The following is a 17,618-nucleotide window of genomic DNA, read 5'->3' on the forward strand; positions in this document are numbered from 1 at the left end:
GTTCAAAACATACCTCTAGCATTTTTTATTTTATTTTTAACCGTTTTAAATTTAAAGGCGGGTCAACCCACAATCCGACTCAAGTATCCAAATTAACCACAGCTCTCGACCCGGCAATCCGAACACTTTAAAAATTAAGCATCATTATATATATAAATAAGTTAACGAGATTTAAAATCGTTTAGACAAAATTTCGTTTAGTATAACTTTATTAAAAAAATCTCAAATTATTTTGAAAATTCAATTTATCAATTAAATGAATTAAATGAATTGCCCTACAATCTATCATATGGATTGAATATATATGACTAAAAAATAGGGTGAGAAAGAAAAAATGTCATCTTCATCAATCATATCATGTGTAAGGTGTGAAATCAGTTGTAATAATGAACTATCTCGTCTGTTATCATCAACTTCACTGATCTCTCTCTCGCTCATTGCATTGATCTGCTAAGCAAATGGCTGGATTTCTCACTGTCTCCGGTCCTGGGAGACTACTCCATCCTTTCAATTACCACCGATTATCTTCCGTTCATCCATCTACAGTCATAATCCAGAGAACTTCAACCAATTCCAAACGTCATTTATTCGTTCACGATAAACTCTGCTGCAAGTTCTTACATGTGGGTTGTCCATCATTAATCCCACCGCTCAATAAAAGGCTCAAACGGGTCCCTGCTTCTGATTCCGACAATCGCCAGGGGGAGGTAATTTTCGTTCATATCATCTCTAGGCTGAATTCATGTTTATTCGTATAGATATTGATGCATGTTAGGGATTTTGGTTATGTTATTATCAAATGCAGATCATGGGTGTGTTGATTACTTTGATGTGATAGAATTTTGTTTTATCAATTGAATATTTCTGATATTTGAATAACCATAAGAAATTTGATTGTTGGCATACAAGGGCAGTGATAGTTTAGAGGAATGGGATGTGATGACAGCAAAGTTTTCGGCAGCTGCAAGTGTGCCATTTCTGCTCCTGCAATTACCCCAGATCATACTCAATGCTCGTAATCTTTTGGCAGGGAATAAGACAGCACTTTTTGCTGTTCCTTGGCTGGTATAATTGAAATAAACGAAAAACAATGTTGTTGGTAATCTGATTTTGTTTTCACTTTAGGAGGATTACTGAAAGTAATACCAATGCAGGGAATGCTCACTGGATTGCTGGGAAATCTATCGTTACTATCTTATTTTGCTAAGAAGAAGGAAGTTGAGGCGGTTACAGTGCAGACACTTGGTGTAATATCCACTTATGTTGTTATTGTTCAGCTGGCAATGGCTGAAGCTATGCCTTTGCCTATTTTCATAATCATCTCGGTCGTTGTTGCTTCTGGTCTCCTATTAAATTTCTTGAGTTTCTTTGGTTGGCTTAGTCCTGGATTGTGGCGAGCTTGGGAAGATTTTACTACTATTGGAGGTCTTTCTGTGCTCCCACAAGTAATTTGTCTCCTAAGAATTATCTGCAGAAACTTAATAATGGATTTAATCATTTGATGATTTGTTTGGCTGACATTGTATATGGATTCTGCCAATATTTACAGGTTATGTGGTCAACTTTTGTACCATTTGTACCGAATAGTATTTTGCCTGGAGGAGTGTCTTTTGTTATAGCTGTGACAGCTGTTACTTTGGTAAGCTTGTCCTTATTTTTGGAAAGATACGGTTTGACACCCTTTTCTGTTTGCTTGTTGAACTAGATGAAAAAACTGCAGTAATATGCACAACATAAAACAGTTGAAGTGAATGGAAAACTGCAAGAAATCCTAAATGTTGAATACCATATCTAGTCAATGAATGAAGAAGTCAGTGAATTTCTAACATAGGTTTATCTGTTCTGCTAGTTCTAATAAGGCAATAGAGTGCTGCCTTCCAGCTTAGATATTTATGACATTCAAGTGGTTGCCATAGATGAACATTATGAGATTATTGATGAACCTATCGAAGGTGGTATTTTGTCACTATCTTTGCACAATCATAATCCCATTAGAAAATCATCAAAGTTATAAGTGATCCTTTTGTTTGGTACAAGATTATAGTGTGACTTTTGGCTTCATTTGGTATAATCATATTGATTTTTGTCAAACATAGAAAATATAGATTCTTCCGGATAAATTTGATAATAAATAAACCCAATATGTTCCCTTTGGGCTAATATTTGTCAGGCACGAATGAACAAACTTTCCAAGAAAGGTGTAGAGTTTATCGGAGCAGTTTCAGGATGGACTGCTACACTTCTTTTCATGTGGATGGCAGTTGCACAAATGGTACTTGATGATTATTTTTCTGCATTTTCTTATTTCTTCTCCCCCTTAAATTCATAAACTAGAGAGGAACAATATTTCTGATCAATGATATGACTTCATGACCAGTGGACTAATTTCCTGAACCCGGATAACATCAAAGGTCTATCGGCTTTCTCAATGTTGCTTGGAATGCTTGGGAACGGGCTAATGATACCACGTTCTCTCTTTGTACGCGATTTAATGTGGTATGTTCATAGTTACTCGTACAATTCCTGCCTGCTCATTATTCTGGATGGTTTGACTTCAATTTTATCTTCCAATCCTTTGCACCAAATTAAAAATGTCTCTTACATGCAGTAAGTTTTCTTACTCAGAGGGTTAAATTGTCTTGATGGATAATTAAACTGGAAATTATTATGAAAGTAATGGACATTCCAGCTTAAGTTCTTATCCAAACCAGGAAAACAAGTAAAAAAATGATAAATTAAACCAATTTCTGCACCCTAAGAAGCGATTATGTAATTAGCTCTTGAGAAATAATAGCAACATTCACACCCATCTGCAATTGACAGAAATTTGGTTGAAAGATAAGAACACCTGTTTAAGAAAAGAGAAAGATGCATGACTATCTGTTCCAATAAGATAAATTATCTGTTTCTTGAAGTTTCATCTTCATTTCAGTCTAAGCAGTAAAGATAGGTTTTTATTTACCAATCCTCAGTCCTCACTTCAAGGTGACACCGGTTCCCTTGGAAGGAAGATGAGAACGCCAAGACACCTCAAATGTTTCTTTTTCTTCGCTTGGGAGGCCCATTCACTGGGGAGTCAATCAACCGTATTCTGCCTCGGATATTTGTACTTTAATTCAAAGTATCCTTAATCTCCTTAATCAGTGGGTCATGCCTCGAGACATTGGGAAAGGATGAATCAGCACATGATGTGATTTTTTCAAGTTGATCAGGATCTAACATTTTCATCTTGTTTCTTTCTAATATTCTAAAAGTTGACCTTAACAAAACTGTAAAGATAGGATTTCTACGTATATTTCCTTTCCATGATCTCCAGAATCTAATCTTCGAAGCAAGATTAATGTATGTCTTGTTCCACCTTAAATTGCAGGTTTACTGGTTCAGTTTGGGGATCTCTCTTTTATGGATGGGGAAATCTCTTAGCTCTATACTGGTGAAATATTGTCTACTACAAAATATATTATATCTATAAATGTACTCAAAATTGATATTTTTTAATCTTGTGCCATTAAAACCTCAGCTTTAACTGCATTAGCAAGGAATTCTTCTTGGCAGCAACAGCAGGCGCGTGCCTTTGGATAGGTCACTCTTTATCCCTTATCTTCTTCTTTAGTGCTTGTTATGTCTTCTTGAGTGTTTTTCATCTTCATTGATGCAGGCTTCTCTTTCTGGAAAGACACCGAGGTTTATGGACACGGTTCGCCTTTGACATCTTTGAAGGAGTTAGTTTGTGGCCGTTAGTTTTCATTTCATTTTAATTATTTTTAACAAATTTCATATGTTGTTATTTGTTTGTTTTTGTGGAACAACTTTCCCCTGAAAAGGTAAGATATTGGTAAAATATTTATCATTGCTAGTGTAGCCTGAATAGTGAAGCTGTTGAAACCTTGAAGTGAATTCAACTCATACATAATGGATTGTTTATTTCATTTTTATATTAAACCTTGTATTAATACGGTTTTAACGTTTGATTATGTTATGTGTTAATAGGGTTAGGGTTTAACTAGGACTGCTCAAAAAAAAAAAAAAAGTACTGTATTTAACTGTTATTTTCTATTTTAATAGTTTGTTTTTATTCTTGTAAGATTTTGGCTCATTTGGACTCTTTTCCATTGTCTTGATATATAATATAATAACTCATAAATGACAGTACTCTTATGATTATGCAAATTTTCATCCTTTAAATTGAATTTGAAATATGTCATTGTATACTATTTTGTTTGGAATTGGTTCAATACATAATTTAATTTGATTTTACTTCTTATAAATTAGAAATATTTTAATTGAAAATTGAAAATTTACTTAAATTGCTAATGATTCAAAAAATCAAGAATTTATTTTATATTAATATATAATTAAATATAAAGTTAATTTAATAAATAATATTTATAAAATTAATTACATAAATCTCTTTATTTAAATAAATATTAATTTATTTTAAAAAATTAAATGTAAAATTAAAATAAAATTATAAAATCCAAAATTTGAATAATAAAATTTAACTAATTTATTCCTGTACTTTATAATAATAAAATCCTAAACTACAACACCATTAAATAATGCAAATTGCTTTTCTCACCTCCTCTATATTCCCGCCACTCATCCCACTCATTAATTAACTCAAAAATTACTTATTTATCCTATTAATTTTATATATTTACCTTAAATCTTATTTATTTTATTTTATTTAATTATTAAGTTTTTTTATCATGAAATATAATTAATTAATTAATTTTCAATATTTTTTTCTATTTAAAAGATAAAAAATTTAAAAGATATATAATTAATTTTAAATATTATATATTAATAATAAAATTATAATAAATTAATTAAAATAAAATAATAATTTTATATAAAATAAATATTTTAAAAAGTTAAATATGAAATATTTTAATAAAAAATATTATTAAAAATATTATGCAAATGTTATCGTTTATATTATTAAGTAAAACATTATATTTAATTTAATTAATTATTAATATATAATATATTAAAGACTTTATCTTATTTATTTGTTAAATAATTTTATTTATAAAAAAATTGATTTTTATAAGTATTTTAAAATATATATATATATAATATAATAAAATATTAAATATTTATATTTTATTAAATTAGTACACATTTCAATATTTAATATATTTTAAATAATTATAATATAAAAATAATAATATTTTGTATTTTTAATTAAATAAATAAAGTTAAAAAAGCATATTAAAAATTAATTAATTAATTATATTTAATAAAAAAAACTTAATAATTAAATAAAATAAAATAAGAAAGGTAAATATATAAAAATGATATGGATAAATAAGTAATTTGAAAGTTAATTGAGGAGTGAAGGTGGGGTGGGAATATGGGAGGTGTGGGAAAAACATAACTTATTTATAACTTATTTTTCATATAACCCATTTTTCCTTTTAGACCTCCCTCCCTTCCCATTTTTTAGACGAATCTTTTATTTTCCCTCAATTTTCTTTCTCATCTCTTTAACTTAAATATTTTCATTTCGTCCTTCTTACTGAATCACAGAGACACAACATGATCAAATAATCGAAAAACGATATACAATGTAAATAATGCGAGCCTTAACGGTTAGACAATTCGAAGGACTATGGTTACTTTGTGATTTTTGTAAAAATCTCTCACTGACGGCGACGATCTCTCACTAGCTTCAACATCAGGTACCTTCCATATATCTCTTCAACGCCCATTGAAAACATTTTTTTTTCTGAATCTGGATACGTTTAGAAACTAACTTACTAGTTTAGAGATTCAAGTATTTATTTAAGTTCTATATTTAGATAAGTTTCTAGATCTGGATAAATTTAGAAACTAAATTGTACAAATTCAAATATTTATTTATATTCTGTATTTATATAAACTAGGAAATAAGGATAAAAATAAAATAAATTTAAAAAATTATAATAATATTTATTTAATGTTTAAAATTATTAAAATAAAAAATATAACGCTCTCATTCCAAATTTTATTCACTTCGATAAAACAACTTATTTTCTCACATGTTTCATCACATATTTTTTCCGAATGAATCTCTCATTTCGTGACTTTACACTTTCACTTTGTCAATCAAATATTTAATTCATATTTTTTAATAATTAGCATCGTGACCTCACACTTTGGTCAATTAAATATTTGATTCATATTTCTTTAACCACTTTCAAATGATACAGGTCTATTATCCCTCGACAAACTACATCTCAATCACATTTGGTTAAAAGTTGTACTTGATTTGTTAGGTTGCAAGTTCGAAACCCTACAAATAACATTTTTAAATTTATTTTTAACCGTTTTAAGTTTATGAGCGGGTCAACCCACAATTCGACCCAAATATTCATTTACTCTCACATAAATATTCAAATTAACCACAGCTCTCGACCCAGCAATCCGGATTCCGGACACTTTAAAAATTAAGCATCATTATATATATATATATATATATATATATATATATATATATATATATATTAGTTAGTTAAAAAATTGAACTTTTATTGTTAAAATGTCTCACGTTCATCAAATTTGATGTTGAATCTTAAATATAAAATGTTGTTAGCCTAGTTTGTTGAAATGTTGTTCTTGTTTTGTTAGGTTACAAGTTCGAAACCTACAAATAAAATTTTTAAATTTATTTTTAACCGTTATAAGTTTATGGGCGGGTCAACCCACAATCCGACCAAAGTATTAATTTACTCTCACATAAATATCCAAATTAACACAGCTCTCGACCCGGCAATCCGGACACTTTAAAAATTAAGCATCATTATATATATATATTTGTATCTGGATCCAAAATCTGAATTGACTATCCACCACACCTTAGACATGTATTTTATACACCCAGATTAAAACTTAATTAAATGTGATATTGAAACAGAAGGGTTGCAACAAAAATTACTGGATTATGAAACCTAACCCTCAAATAAAATGTTCTTGCAAAAACCCAAGCTGAATCCAACACCTTAAAATTATTGTGTTGTGATGACTAAAAATATAATATACCAAAACAATATCACTGATGATGTCTACCTATTTAAGTGGGCTTATTTTGATCTTTATTTCTTTATAAATGATGCATTATTATGACGTATTTAAAAAAAAATACCATAGTGTTTATTCTTATGTGGATGTAGTTTCACTAAATATATATTGATATTAGTAGGACTTATTTTGATCTCTATTAGAACAAATAGTTTGTTTAGGACAAATAATTATTATACCAATTAAATGTCAATTTAGTGCATATAAACCTTATTTAATTTTATTTATTTTGCAGACATGGTATCTTATTATTAATGAATGATAACAGTTTAGTACAAGTAAAAAAAAGATTAATTCTTGATGTGATAACTCAAACCACTATTGCAATTGTGGATTGGTTACAAGAACAACCTATACCAAGAGTTTCACAATATGACACTCAAGAAAATAATGCATTAAGAAAAATATTGTTAAAAAGATTATATGGAGAAAAAGACAAGACTTGTTTTGACTTATTACAATTCACAAAACACAGTTTCACTATTTTTTGTGAATTGTTGCGTGAAAAGGGTTTACACGATAGTAGCAATGTGATTGTGTGAAGAATTTGTAGCCCCCAAAACATTAGTTGTTATCTGTTGTTTCTTATTTCGATATCTAACTTGATCCTTAAGTGGAATAGTCATCTAAACATGTGTTTCATCCAAAGCTCCAAGGCAATCCTAAAAAATTTAAAATCAAACTATATAATTTCTAAAATAATCTACAAATATATGTCAAACTTAATTTTGGTACTAACCTTGAACCACCTCCATTTATGATCATTCTCATCAACATTCTCAACTTGATTAAGTAATCTTATAAAATCCTTACTTAAATTGAGAACTAAGCGTACTACTAATGAAAACGCCTACTAATTGTCTTTAATGAGCGAATATAGATACCTCAAAGTACCCGAAGATTTACTCCATGTCTTAGTACAAGTAAGAACATGACTATAGATTCTTCAACAGCCACATTGCTACTATTGTGTAAACTCTTTTCACGCAACAATTCACAAAAATAGTGAAAATGTGTTTTGTGAATCGTAATAAGTCAAAACAAGTCTTGTCTTTTTTCTCCATATAATCTTTTTAACAATATTTTTCTTAATGCATTATTTTCATCAGTGTCATATTGTGGAACTCTTGGTATAGGTTGTTCTTGTAACCAATTCAGCAATAGTGGTTTGAGTTATCACATCAAGAAGTAATCTTATTTTTTTACATGTACTAAATTGTTATCATCCATTAATAATAAGATACCACGTCCTACAAAATAAATAAAATTAAATAAGGTTTATATGCACTAGATTGACATTCAATTGGATTAATAATTATTTGTCCTAAATAAACTATTTGTTCTAATACAGATCAAAATAAGTCTTATTAATATCAATAAATATTTAGTTAAACTACATCCACATAAGAATAAACACTATGCTATTTCTTTTTTTCTAAACACGCCATATTAATGCATCATTAATAAAGAAATGAAGATCAAAATAAGCCTACTGAAATAGGTAGACATATTTACAGTGATATTGTTTTGGTATATTATACTTTTAGTCATCACAACACAATAATTTTAGGGTGCTGGATTCACCCCAGGTTTCTGCAAGAATATTTTATTGGAAGGTTATGTTTCATAATCAAATAATTTTTGTTGCAGACCTTCTGTTTTAGTATCACATCTAATTAAACTTTAATTTGGGTAGAGTATAATACTTGTTTAAGGTGTGGTTGATATCTTCCTGCTCTGATAATTATTAGATAGGCAATTCAGATTTTGGATCTAGATACAGAAACAGAACATAAATAAATATTTGAATATGTATAGTTTAGTTTATAAATGCATCCAGATTCAGAAACTTATCTAGATACAAAACATAAATAAATATTTGAATCTGTAAATTAGTAAGTTAATTTTTAAACGCATCCAGAAAAAAAAATAGAAAGTGTTTTCAATGGGCTTTGAAGAGATATATGGAAGGTACCTGATGTTGAAGCCAATGAGAGATCGTCGTCGCTAGTGAGAGATTTTTACAGAAGTCACAAAACAACCATAGTCTTTCGAATCGTCTAACTGTTAAGGCTCACATCATTTATCATTTATATTGTATATCGTCTTTCGATTATTTGATCATGATGTGTCTCTGTGATTCAGTAGGAAGGACGCAATGAAAATATTTAGGTTAAGGAGAAGAGAAGAGAAAAAAGATTTAGGAAAAATAAAGATAGGACTGGAAAATGGGGAGGGAGGTCTGAAAGGAAAATAGAGTATGGTTTGTTTGATTGGAATTTGAATTCTGACTTAATTTGACCCGAATTCAAAAGGTAATAAATACATTGTTTATAATTCTATCAGAATTTAAATTCTAAATCCAATTTCTATATTTAATTCTTTAAACAAACATCAAAAATGGAATTGACCCATTCAATTCCAATTCCCTCCTCACCAAACACACCCGAGTTTTTTTCTTTAGATTTTAAATAATGTGAATCAACCATTTTTATCTAGAATTTTCTTCATCTTTAATTTTGAAATATATTCTTTTCTACCGATCAATATCACAGTTAAGCGTTTCTATGTTAATCAAAAAATTGAATCTTCAAGCCCTTCTTTGCCTTGTTCAAACTATAAAAGGAAAGTTTCATTATTAGTCAAATGTTAAATTAGAATTGCAATTGAGTTCGGTGTCATCTGTTACTATATGTTTATCGTGATTGCGGTAACTTAATGTGTCACACATTGAAGTTGAAAAGAATAATAAAATGGGGTCACACCTTGAAGTTGAAAAGAATAATAAAATGGGGTCTCATTATTTGGACAAATAGAACTTAATGTATCACACACATAGAAAGTTTATGTCATAAAATAATAATAATTATTATAATAATAATAAGATGAGATTCTTGTAACTAAGTCACAATCAGGACTTCGATGATCGAACCGTGAAGAAATATATTAGAAAGTGAATAGAAACTCTAGATAATGAAATGAACTAAAATGAGATTCTGTATATTGAACTTGATGAATAATAACACGATTACAAAACTTAAATAAAGTAAAGCGTAACTTAAACATTAAACTAAGAGACATGAAGAGTCTCATTTACTAGATAAGACCAAGAGTCTTGGACAATCCAAGAGACTCTTTAACAACAAAAGACTCCTTAATTATTATTATTATTACTTTAATTTCTAACACTCCCCCTTAAAGTGATTCCTATCGTAGATCTTCGAAAGGACCTTTATGAAGTGCTTTTGTGAAGATATCAGCAACATTGTCTTCAATCCTTACTGCAACCATTTCAATAATTCCCTCTAGTACTTTTTCACGAATAAAGTGATGCTCCAACTCAATGTGTTTTGTCCTCGCATGAAACACTGGATTTGAAGTCAATTTAATAGCACTCAAATTATCTATATGGATAGGAATCGGCTGATCAAACTTGACATGAAAATCCTCCCAATGTCTACGAAGCCATATGCACTCCTGTGCTGCGTGAGCTGATACTTTGGATTTCGCTTCTATTGTAGACAAGGATTTCGATCCTTGTTTCCTTCTACTCCAAGATATGCTAGTGTTTCCACAAAGAAAACAAACTCAGATGTGGACCTTTGATCGTCTCGATCTCCAGCAAAGTCAGCATATGCATATCCTTGCAAAACAAAATTTGCATCTTTCTCATATAGTAGACCAATATCTAGTGAGGTATTAATATACTTCAGAATTTTCTTCGCTTCCTCGAGGTGTGGTTTCCTTGGCTCCTGCATGTATCGACTCACCACTCCAACTACATAAGCAATGTCAAACCTTGTTATAGTCAAATAAATCAGACTTCCTACAAGAGCACGATACGGACGAGGATCTGGTAGACATGTTCCTTCGTCTCGACTAAGTCTAGGATTTACGTCGAAAGGAGTATAGCTCTTTTTTCCATCAGTCATACCAAATTTTTCTACCAACTTCTTTGCGTAGTTGATCTGCGATACAAACAAACCTTTATCGAAATTTTCGATTTGCAGACCAAGGAAAGTTCCAAGTTCACCAAGCTTCTTCATCTCAAAACGAAGCAAGAGCTTATCTTGTAGACGAGCAACCTCATCATAGTTACTACCCGTCAAAATTATGTCATCCACATAAAGAAGCACCACCACCATCTGTCCATGATTCTTCTTTATAAATAGACTTGAGTCAAATTCTAAAGTTTTATACCCATAAAATTGAAGATATTCTGCAATCTTTCCATACCAAGCACGCGGGGATTGTTTTAATCCATATAGTGCATTCTTAAGTCTACAAACCAATTGGTCACCATCCTTCTTATCGAATCCCAGGTGGTTGTTCCATATATATTGGGCGATCAAGTTCTCCATAGAGAAATGCATTCTTCACGTCTAATTGCCATAGCTTCCATCGAGAACTTGCTGCTAAGGCCAACATAGTGCGAATTGACGCCATCTTCACAACTGGACTGAATGTCTCCTCATAATCTTCTCCATACTTCTGCGAGAATCCTCGAGTGACTAATCTAGCTTTGTATCGATCTATGCTTCCATCAGCCTTTCGCTTAATTCGATACACCCACTTACATGTGACCGCTTGAGTATCAGGATTCTTCGGAACGACGTCCCATGTCTCATTCTTCTTGAGAGCATGCATTTCCTCCTCCATTTCTGCCACCCATTCCTTGACATTCTTTGCTTCATTATAAGAAGTGGGTTCATCGTCGTCTATTGCGTTTTCCAAGAAACAAGAGAAGGTTGTTACAAAATTATCATCCCTTAATCGACAGGGCCTTATAATGTTCATTTTTGGTCGAGATTCCCTATTATGTTATTGACTTGATTCTTCCTGATGTGGACTTCCTAGTAATCTTTCACCTTTTGCTCCTTCATCGACTGAAGTATCTTGAGCTAAGTTAGGGCTCCCCCTGTCACTATTATCACTACTACAAGAGCTTCCCGTAGACGTGGGAATGAGAAGATTAGTCTGAACAGTTTCTTCAACATACTTCATGTAGTACGCAGAAATTTCGTCAAAAACAACATCACTCGACACAATGCATTTGTGGGTTAATGGATCCATACACCGCCACCCTTTTCTTCTCTAGTCATAGCCGACAAACACACATTTGACTACCTTCGCATCCAATTTGCTCCTTCTCAAGTCTGGAATATGGACATAACAAGTAGATCCAAAAACTCAAAAATATTTAACATTTGGCTTAAAACCAAAAAGCATCTCGAATGGAGATTTGAACTCATTTGGGCTAAGCGGAACTCGATTGATGACATGAGGAGCACAACTCATGCCTTCTTCCCATAACTGCCCTGGTATATTCTTCATATGCAGCCAAGACTTACAAGTCTCTGTAAGGTGTCGAATCTTCCTTTCAGCTATCCCATTCCGTTGTGGGGTCTCAAGACAGGAGATTTCTCTTTTTATGCCATTTTTCCTACAAAACAATTCAAACTCTTTTGAGAAAAATTCCCCACCATTATCTGTCTGCAATACTCGAATTTTCCTTTCTTGTTCTCATTCTACTGTCTCTTTGAACTCGATAAATTTAGAGAATACTTCAGACTTCTCTTTCACAAAGTACACCCAAGTGAATCGGGAAAAATCATCCACGAACAATAATATATATTTACTTCCCGAGTATGAGGCAGTTCGAGTTGGTCTCATCAAGTCACTATGAACTCGATCCAAAGGACCCTTACTTCTCGATATAGAGTTGTTGAATGGAAGTCGATGAGCCTTCCCATATTGACATCCTTCACACACACTTCCCTCCTCAATTCTCATATCTTCAGGTAGACCTTCAACAAGTTTCTTTTGAGACATAACACTAATCTTGGTCATATTGACATGCCCAAGTCTTGCATGCCATAGAAAAGAGGTGCTTTTGTCGTTCATCTTTTCTATGTACAAATTAGAAGCTGAAAGGACAAAGCGATCATTTACCCGAGTTCTAATATGAACCACATCCGCCTTGATTTCTTTCACGTTCCTTAAGAACTTCACATCATGTGAACCAAACAACACCAGATTTCCAGCGTCTACAACATTTGCAACCGAGAAGAGATTCTTTCGGATTCTTGGAACATGGTAGACATTCTTCAAAGTAATAGATTCTCCTTTGTCGTTATCAATGACAATCAATTCTTCCTTTTTAACTTCGTGAACCGAGTTATCTGCCGTGATAATGCCACCGCCCCCATTATGAACTCGACTTGACGAGAACACAGAATCATCTCCAGTAACGTGATGTCCGCACCCTGAATCGACGATCCACCTTTGATCGATTTCCTGTTTACCATGAGATGCCTCTATTTTCTTTTCATTCGAAGTCGTCACATCGACATGAAAAGCCTTGTCATAGTCCTCCTCAACACGATGGTTAGACTTTTCTCCGAGATTTGAACTAACAAAATTTTCATTCAAATTTACTCGACAATTCTCTTGAAGTGTCTAGTCTTGCCACACTTGAAACACTTAAGGGGCTTTTTAGGAATAATTGAAGAATTCTGACCTATTTATTCCTTCTTAGACTTTCCCTTTTTCCAGCTCGATTTCTTCACAAACAACGCACTGTTCGACTCCTTCTTTATACTCGTTCCAGCCATTTGTACGACCAACGACTCTTGAGATGACAAGAGATTTTCAAACTCCTCGAGTGAAGGTTGTTGAGCCCAACCTTGAATCGAGGTGATGAATGGTATAAATTCGGGTTGAACTCCTCGAACAATATGTCTCTTTGTTCGAGCCTCTGAGATTTTCTCATATGGGTTCAATAAAGAAATTTCTGAGCATATATTCTATACCTTAAGAAAGAACTCTGAGACAGATCCGATTTAATTTGCGGCTGCCAACTCGTTTTCAAGCATCTGGAGACGAGCCTCGTTCTTCTTGTTGAAAAGACGATCAAGCGTTCCCCAGATCTCATGAGCAGATCCACAACCGATGATGTGCTCAAACAGATTGTGGGAGATTGACCTCTTCAACACAAATTATGTCTTCGCGTTGAGTCTCTTCCACTTCTTCGATGCTTCCGCATTTTCAGCAACATCCTCAAGAGCTACATCATCATCGTCTACGACGATGTCCCACAAATATTCCCCAACCAGGGTACATTTTCATACAGGTTTTCCATATCTGGTAGTTTGACCGGTTTAACAACTCCAAAGCGAGTCTAGCTACACGGCCACCACTTTCTATATCGAATAAAAATGATATCTTCTTCAACAATATTACCAAAGCTCTAATACCATGTAACAAAGTCACAATCAAGACTTCAATGATCGAACTGTGAAGAAATATATTAGAAAGTGAATAGAAACTCTACATAATGAAACGAACTGGAATGAGATTTTTTCTATTGAACTTGATGAATAATAACACTATTACAAAACTTAAATAAATTAAAGAATAACTTAAACATTAAACTAAGAGACATGAAGAGTCTCATTTACTAGATAAGACCAAGAGTCTTGAACAATTCAAGAGGCTCTTTAACAACAAAAGACTCCTTAATTATTATTATTACTTTAATTTCTAACAATTCTATTATTAGGCCAAGGCTTGTATTAGTATCACAATTGGAATAGCTCATTGGTTAATTCGAGTTTCTCCAATAAATGTTGAAGCCCTTCTTTAGTGTTGTATATTTTAAGTGAAACCATACAACGATAATTTATAATTCAATTGGTTAGAATTAGCGTGTACATAAAAGTTTAAGTGAAATCATAAAATAATATAAAATGATATTCCATTATTAAGATAAAGGTTGATTATTATCCTATATAGAGAGGGATGTGGTTATTAACTACAATGTTTGTATCGTGAATTTATGAATTATAATTGAAACCTTATTTGATGCCCTTGTTTTAGTATTTTTATTTGTATGACAATTGAATTATGAGTAGTGCATATGTGGAATTAATAATTTACACATATAATTTTATGTGAAATACCCACCAAAGTAGTCTAGGGATAAGAGTTGACTTAAGAGACCAAAATGTCACGAGTTCGATTTCATCTGAAAACATTTTGAGTTTAAGCGGGGACATGACCGTGGGGTGTCATGCTAGTTTTTTTTTAGTTCCAAAAAAATAAGTTTATGTGAAACCATAAACAATAATGAATTGAGATTCGATTATTATGCAAAGAATTATTTTAATAATATAGCTGGAATAGCTCAGTTGGTTAGAGCGTGTGGCTGTTAACCACAAGGTCGAAGGTTCAACCCCTTCTTCTAGCGATAAATTAACATTTTTTCAATATTTTACTCTTTTATAAGTAAAACAAAAAATATATATTACTCTTTTATAATTAAAACGATCTATATTACATTAAGAGTAGTTTAATTGTGGATATTAACCATAAGATATAAATTTCAAACTCTTTTTCGATGTGATTTGTTACACTGCGATGATAAATGGACTTTGCAAAGGTTATAAAGTAAGTGAAGCAATGAGGCTTTACGAGAAAATGCAAAGGAAGAAGTGTCGTCCATATGAAGTTACCTTCAAGCTGATCATTGGTGGCCTTTTATGAGTAAAAGATCTATCGATGGCTTACACTTGACATAGATGTTGTTGATGCTCTACTCAATGCTAAGCTTTTGAAAGACACTTCTTAATGGATTGACTTAATGATGTTGGTCAGTATACACTCTAATATTTCATTTTCCTTAGTACTAAACCTTTTGTTTTTGCAAAAGAGTTTAAACCTTGTATGAATAATGAAAATGATATACAAATTTTTTAATGAGATGGTGGACATGAATGACCTAAGCATTAGATTGTCACTTATCCATCTATACCGATGAGATTGAGAAAAATAAGTTTTTCTTTGTTCTCATTGATTGCAATATGCAAGTGTATGAATGACCTTTTCTATTTGTTTCTGGTTTGTATCCATGTGAATGTGTTACGGTTTATTTGTAACTTAGAATTTATGAGTTATTGATTTTCAAGAATCGAGTTCTTGATTTCTAGGACCGGGTGAAAAATATATATAAACAAAGGGCAGCGAAAGGGTTTTGTAGTGAAGAATTTGAGATGGGGAGAAGAAGAGTCAATGTTGAGAAAAGAAATACTATTGGTCTATACCAAACAGTCCAAGACAAAGGTTCAAAACATAAAATAATATAAGTGTGAAGAACTTTCACAAGAGATTTCATATATTCATTTTCATGGATCCTTGGGAAAAAAAGATCAGCCTTATATAGTTGTTGTCTTGCCCAGAATATTCGGTTATAACAACTATTAGAAATAACATAATTCGGTTTGAAAAACAGAAGGGGAAAACAAAACATAATTATTAAAACAAAAAATAGAAACTAGCCCATTTGCTCAATTAGACCGATGGATGGTGCTGGAGTTATATTGGGACCCTGACATTTATTTCTATATCGTAGCATTATCCCCCCCCCTTCAAAATTTGTCGCTCTCAACGAAAAGATCGTGGCTTGGTTAACCTCTAATGTGCATGCCCCTATTTTCAAAGAGAACTCTTTTCTCTTGATATTCGGTCGGATTTTCAGCAGGTCTAGCAAATGTCGGAGTCTAGGACCGCATTTTTTTAAAATCCTTCGGTAACATCTTTTCAATAGTGGAACTGACTGGGACCTGTGCTCAAAACATAATTATTAAAACAGAAACTAGCTCATTTGCTCAATTAGAACGATGGAGGGTGTTGGAACTATATTCGGACCGTGACCTTTATTTATGTACCGTAGCAAAATGTTAGATGTAGGGTTAGTTATCTTAATCAAATAGAGTTCTGATAAGAATTAGGTTAAAGTTTTAAGTCAGCTCTAGGGTTGCTTTATCTCCACAACTCAAAACTATCAAATTATGAAACCCACATCGGCTTTGAGGATTGGGTTCCCTTAAGCCAAAAGTAACTTAGTTTAGTTCTTAAATGTTAGGTTACTTATAAATCAAACTTTGGTGGTGCTATTATTTTTTATTTTTCTGATTTTGGATACCATGTGGGAGGGGTCTGGTGACCCCAAGTAAAAGTTTGGTACTTATCACTTTGTATTTTAACAGACTATGGGAAAATACATGATTTTATTAATTCAAAAGTTAGTGTGCTTCAAATTGAAAATTAAATGTTAAATGTTAAATATTTTCATTAACTAAATGAAAATTTGGATAAATAAATTAAATGTAATTTAATCTAAATAAATATAAATTCATATCAAATTTAAATGTATTTTTTTTATTGAAATTTAATGCCAATGGATAAGATCGAATGTCAAGAGTCTATAAATGGCAGTCGTTGGATGAATTATCAATGTTGGATTGATAAATGAATTTATTGTGATGGTTTAATTTCTAGCTATAGATATCCCTCATGTTGGAATCTCATATCTCTTCTTCATTCATTTCATTATCTCTTTAGAATTCGATAGGTTTATTTATTTGTTTTCTTGATTGTTTTTCGAGTTATTCACTCAACTAAGTGTTCTTCGAGTTTTTCACTCAATCGAGTATTTTTTGAGTTCTTGACTCGTCATATTTCTGTTGAAACTCGGTAGTCGATTCATGTACTTTGTC

At 31.9% G+C, this 17,618-nt stretch overlaps 2 protein-coding genes and 1 non-coding gene across 3 annotated transcripts; 2 read left to right on the top strand and 1 right to left on the bottom strand.

The window, feature by feature from the left end:
• Window positions 1–322: 322 nt before the first annotated feature.
• LOC124919993 (maltose excess protein 1-like, chloroplastic) lies at window positions 323–3,935 on the top strand. The gene is made up of 9 exons (XM_047460375.1): window positions 323–707; window positions 910–1,065; window positions 1,155–1,445; window positions 1,550–1,639; window positions 2,171–2,272; window positions 2,378–2,496; window positions 3,371–3,433; window positions 3,521–3,582; window positions 3,659–3,935. Exons 1-9 carry the CDS (start codon window positions 459–461, stop codon window positions 3,739–3,741), a joined length of 1,215 nt encoding a protein of 404 aa, XP_047316331.1. The 5' UTR covers window positions 323–458; the 3' UTR covers window positions 3,742–3,935.
• A 6,639-nt stretch (window positions 3,936–10,574) lies between these two features.
• Window positions 10,575–11,108, bottom strand: LOC124946143 (uncharacterized mitochondrial protein AtMg00810-like). The gene has a single exon (XM_047486715.1). The coding sequence runs from the start codon at window positions 11,106–11,108 to the stop codon at window positions 10,575–10,577; it is 534 nt and encodes a 177-aa protein (XP_047342671.1).
• A 4,128-nt stretch (window positions 11,109–15,236) lies between these two features.
• Window positions 15,237–15,310, top strand: TRNAN-GUU. Its single transcript has one exon. It is a non-coding gene; the product is annotated as a tRNA-Asn (tRNA).
• The last annotated feature ends 2,308 nt before the right edge of the window (window positions 15,311–17,618 follow it).

The sequence above is a fragment of the Impatiens glandulifera genome, chromosome 1, assembly GCF_907164915.1.
Source record: "Impatiens glandulifera chromosome 1, dImpGla2.1, whole genome shotgun sequence".
NCBI classification, from domain to species: Eukaryota; Viridiplantae; Streptophyta; class Magnoliopsida; order Ericales; family Balsaminaceae; genus Impatiens; species Impatiens glandulifera.

Bases quoted from the DNA above. Each gene is read 5' to 3' on its own strand.
- LOC124946143 (XM_047486715.1), bottom strand. From the start codon at position 11,108: ATGAAGAAGCTTGGTGAACTTGGAACTTTCCTTGGTCTGCAAATCGAA.
- LOC124919993 (XM_047460375.1), top strand. From the start codon at position 459: ATGGCTGGATTTCTCACTGTCTCCGGTCCTGGGAGACTACTCCATCCT. The intron at 1,446-1,549 runs GTAATTTGTCTC...CAATATTTACAG, and splicing joins GTCTTTCTGTGCTCCCACAA to GTTATGTGGTCAACTTTTGT. The intron at 1,640-2,170 runs GTAAGCTTGTCC...AATATTTGTCAG, and splicing joins CTGTGACAGCTGTTACTTTG to GCACGAATGAACAAACTTTC.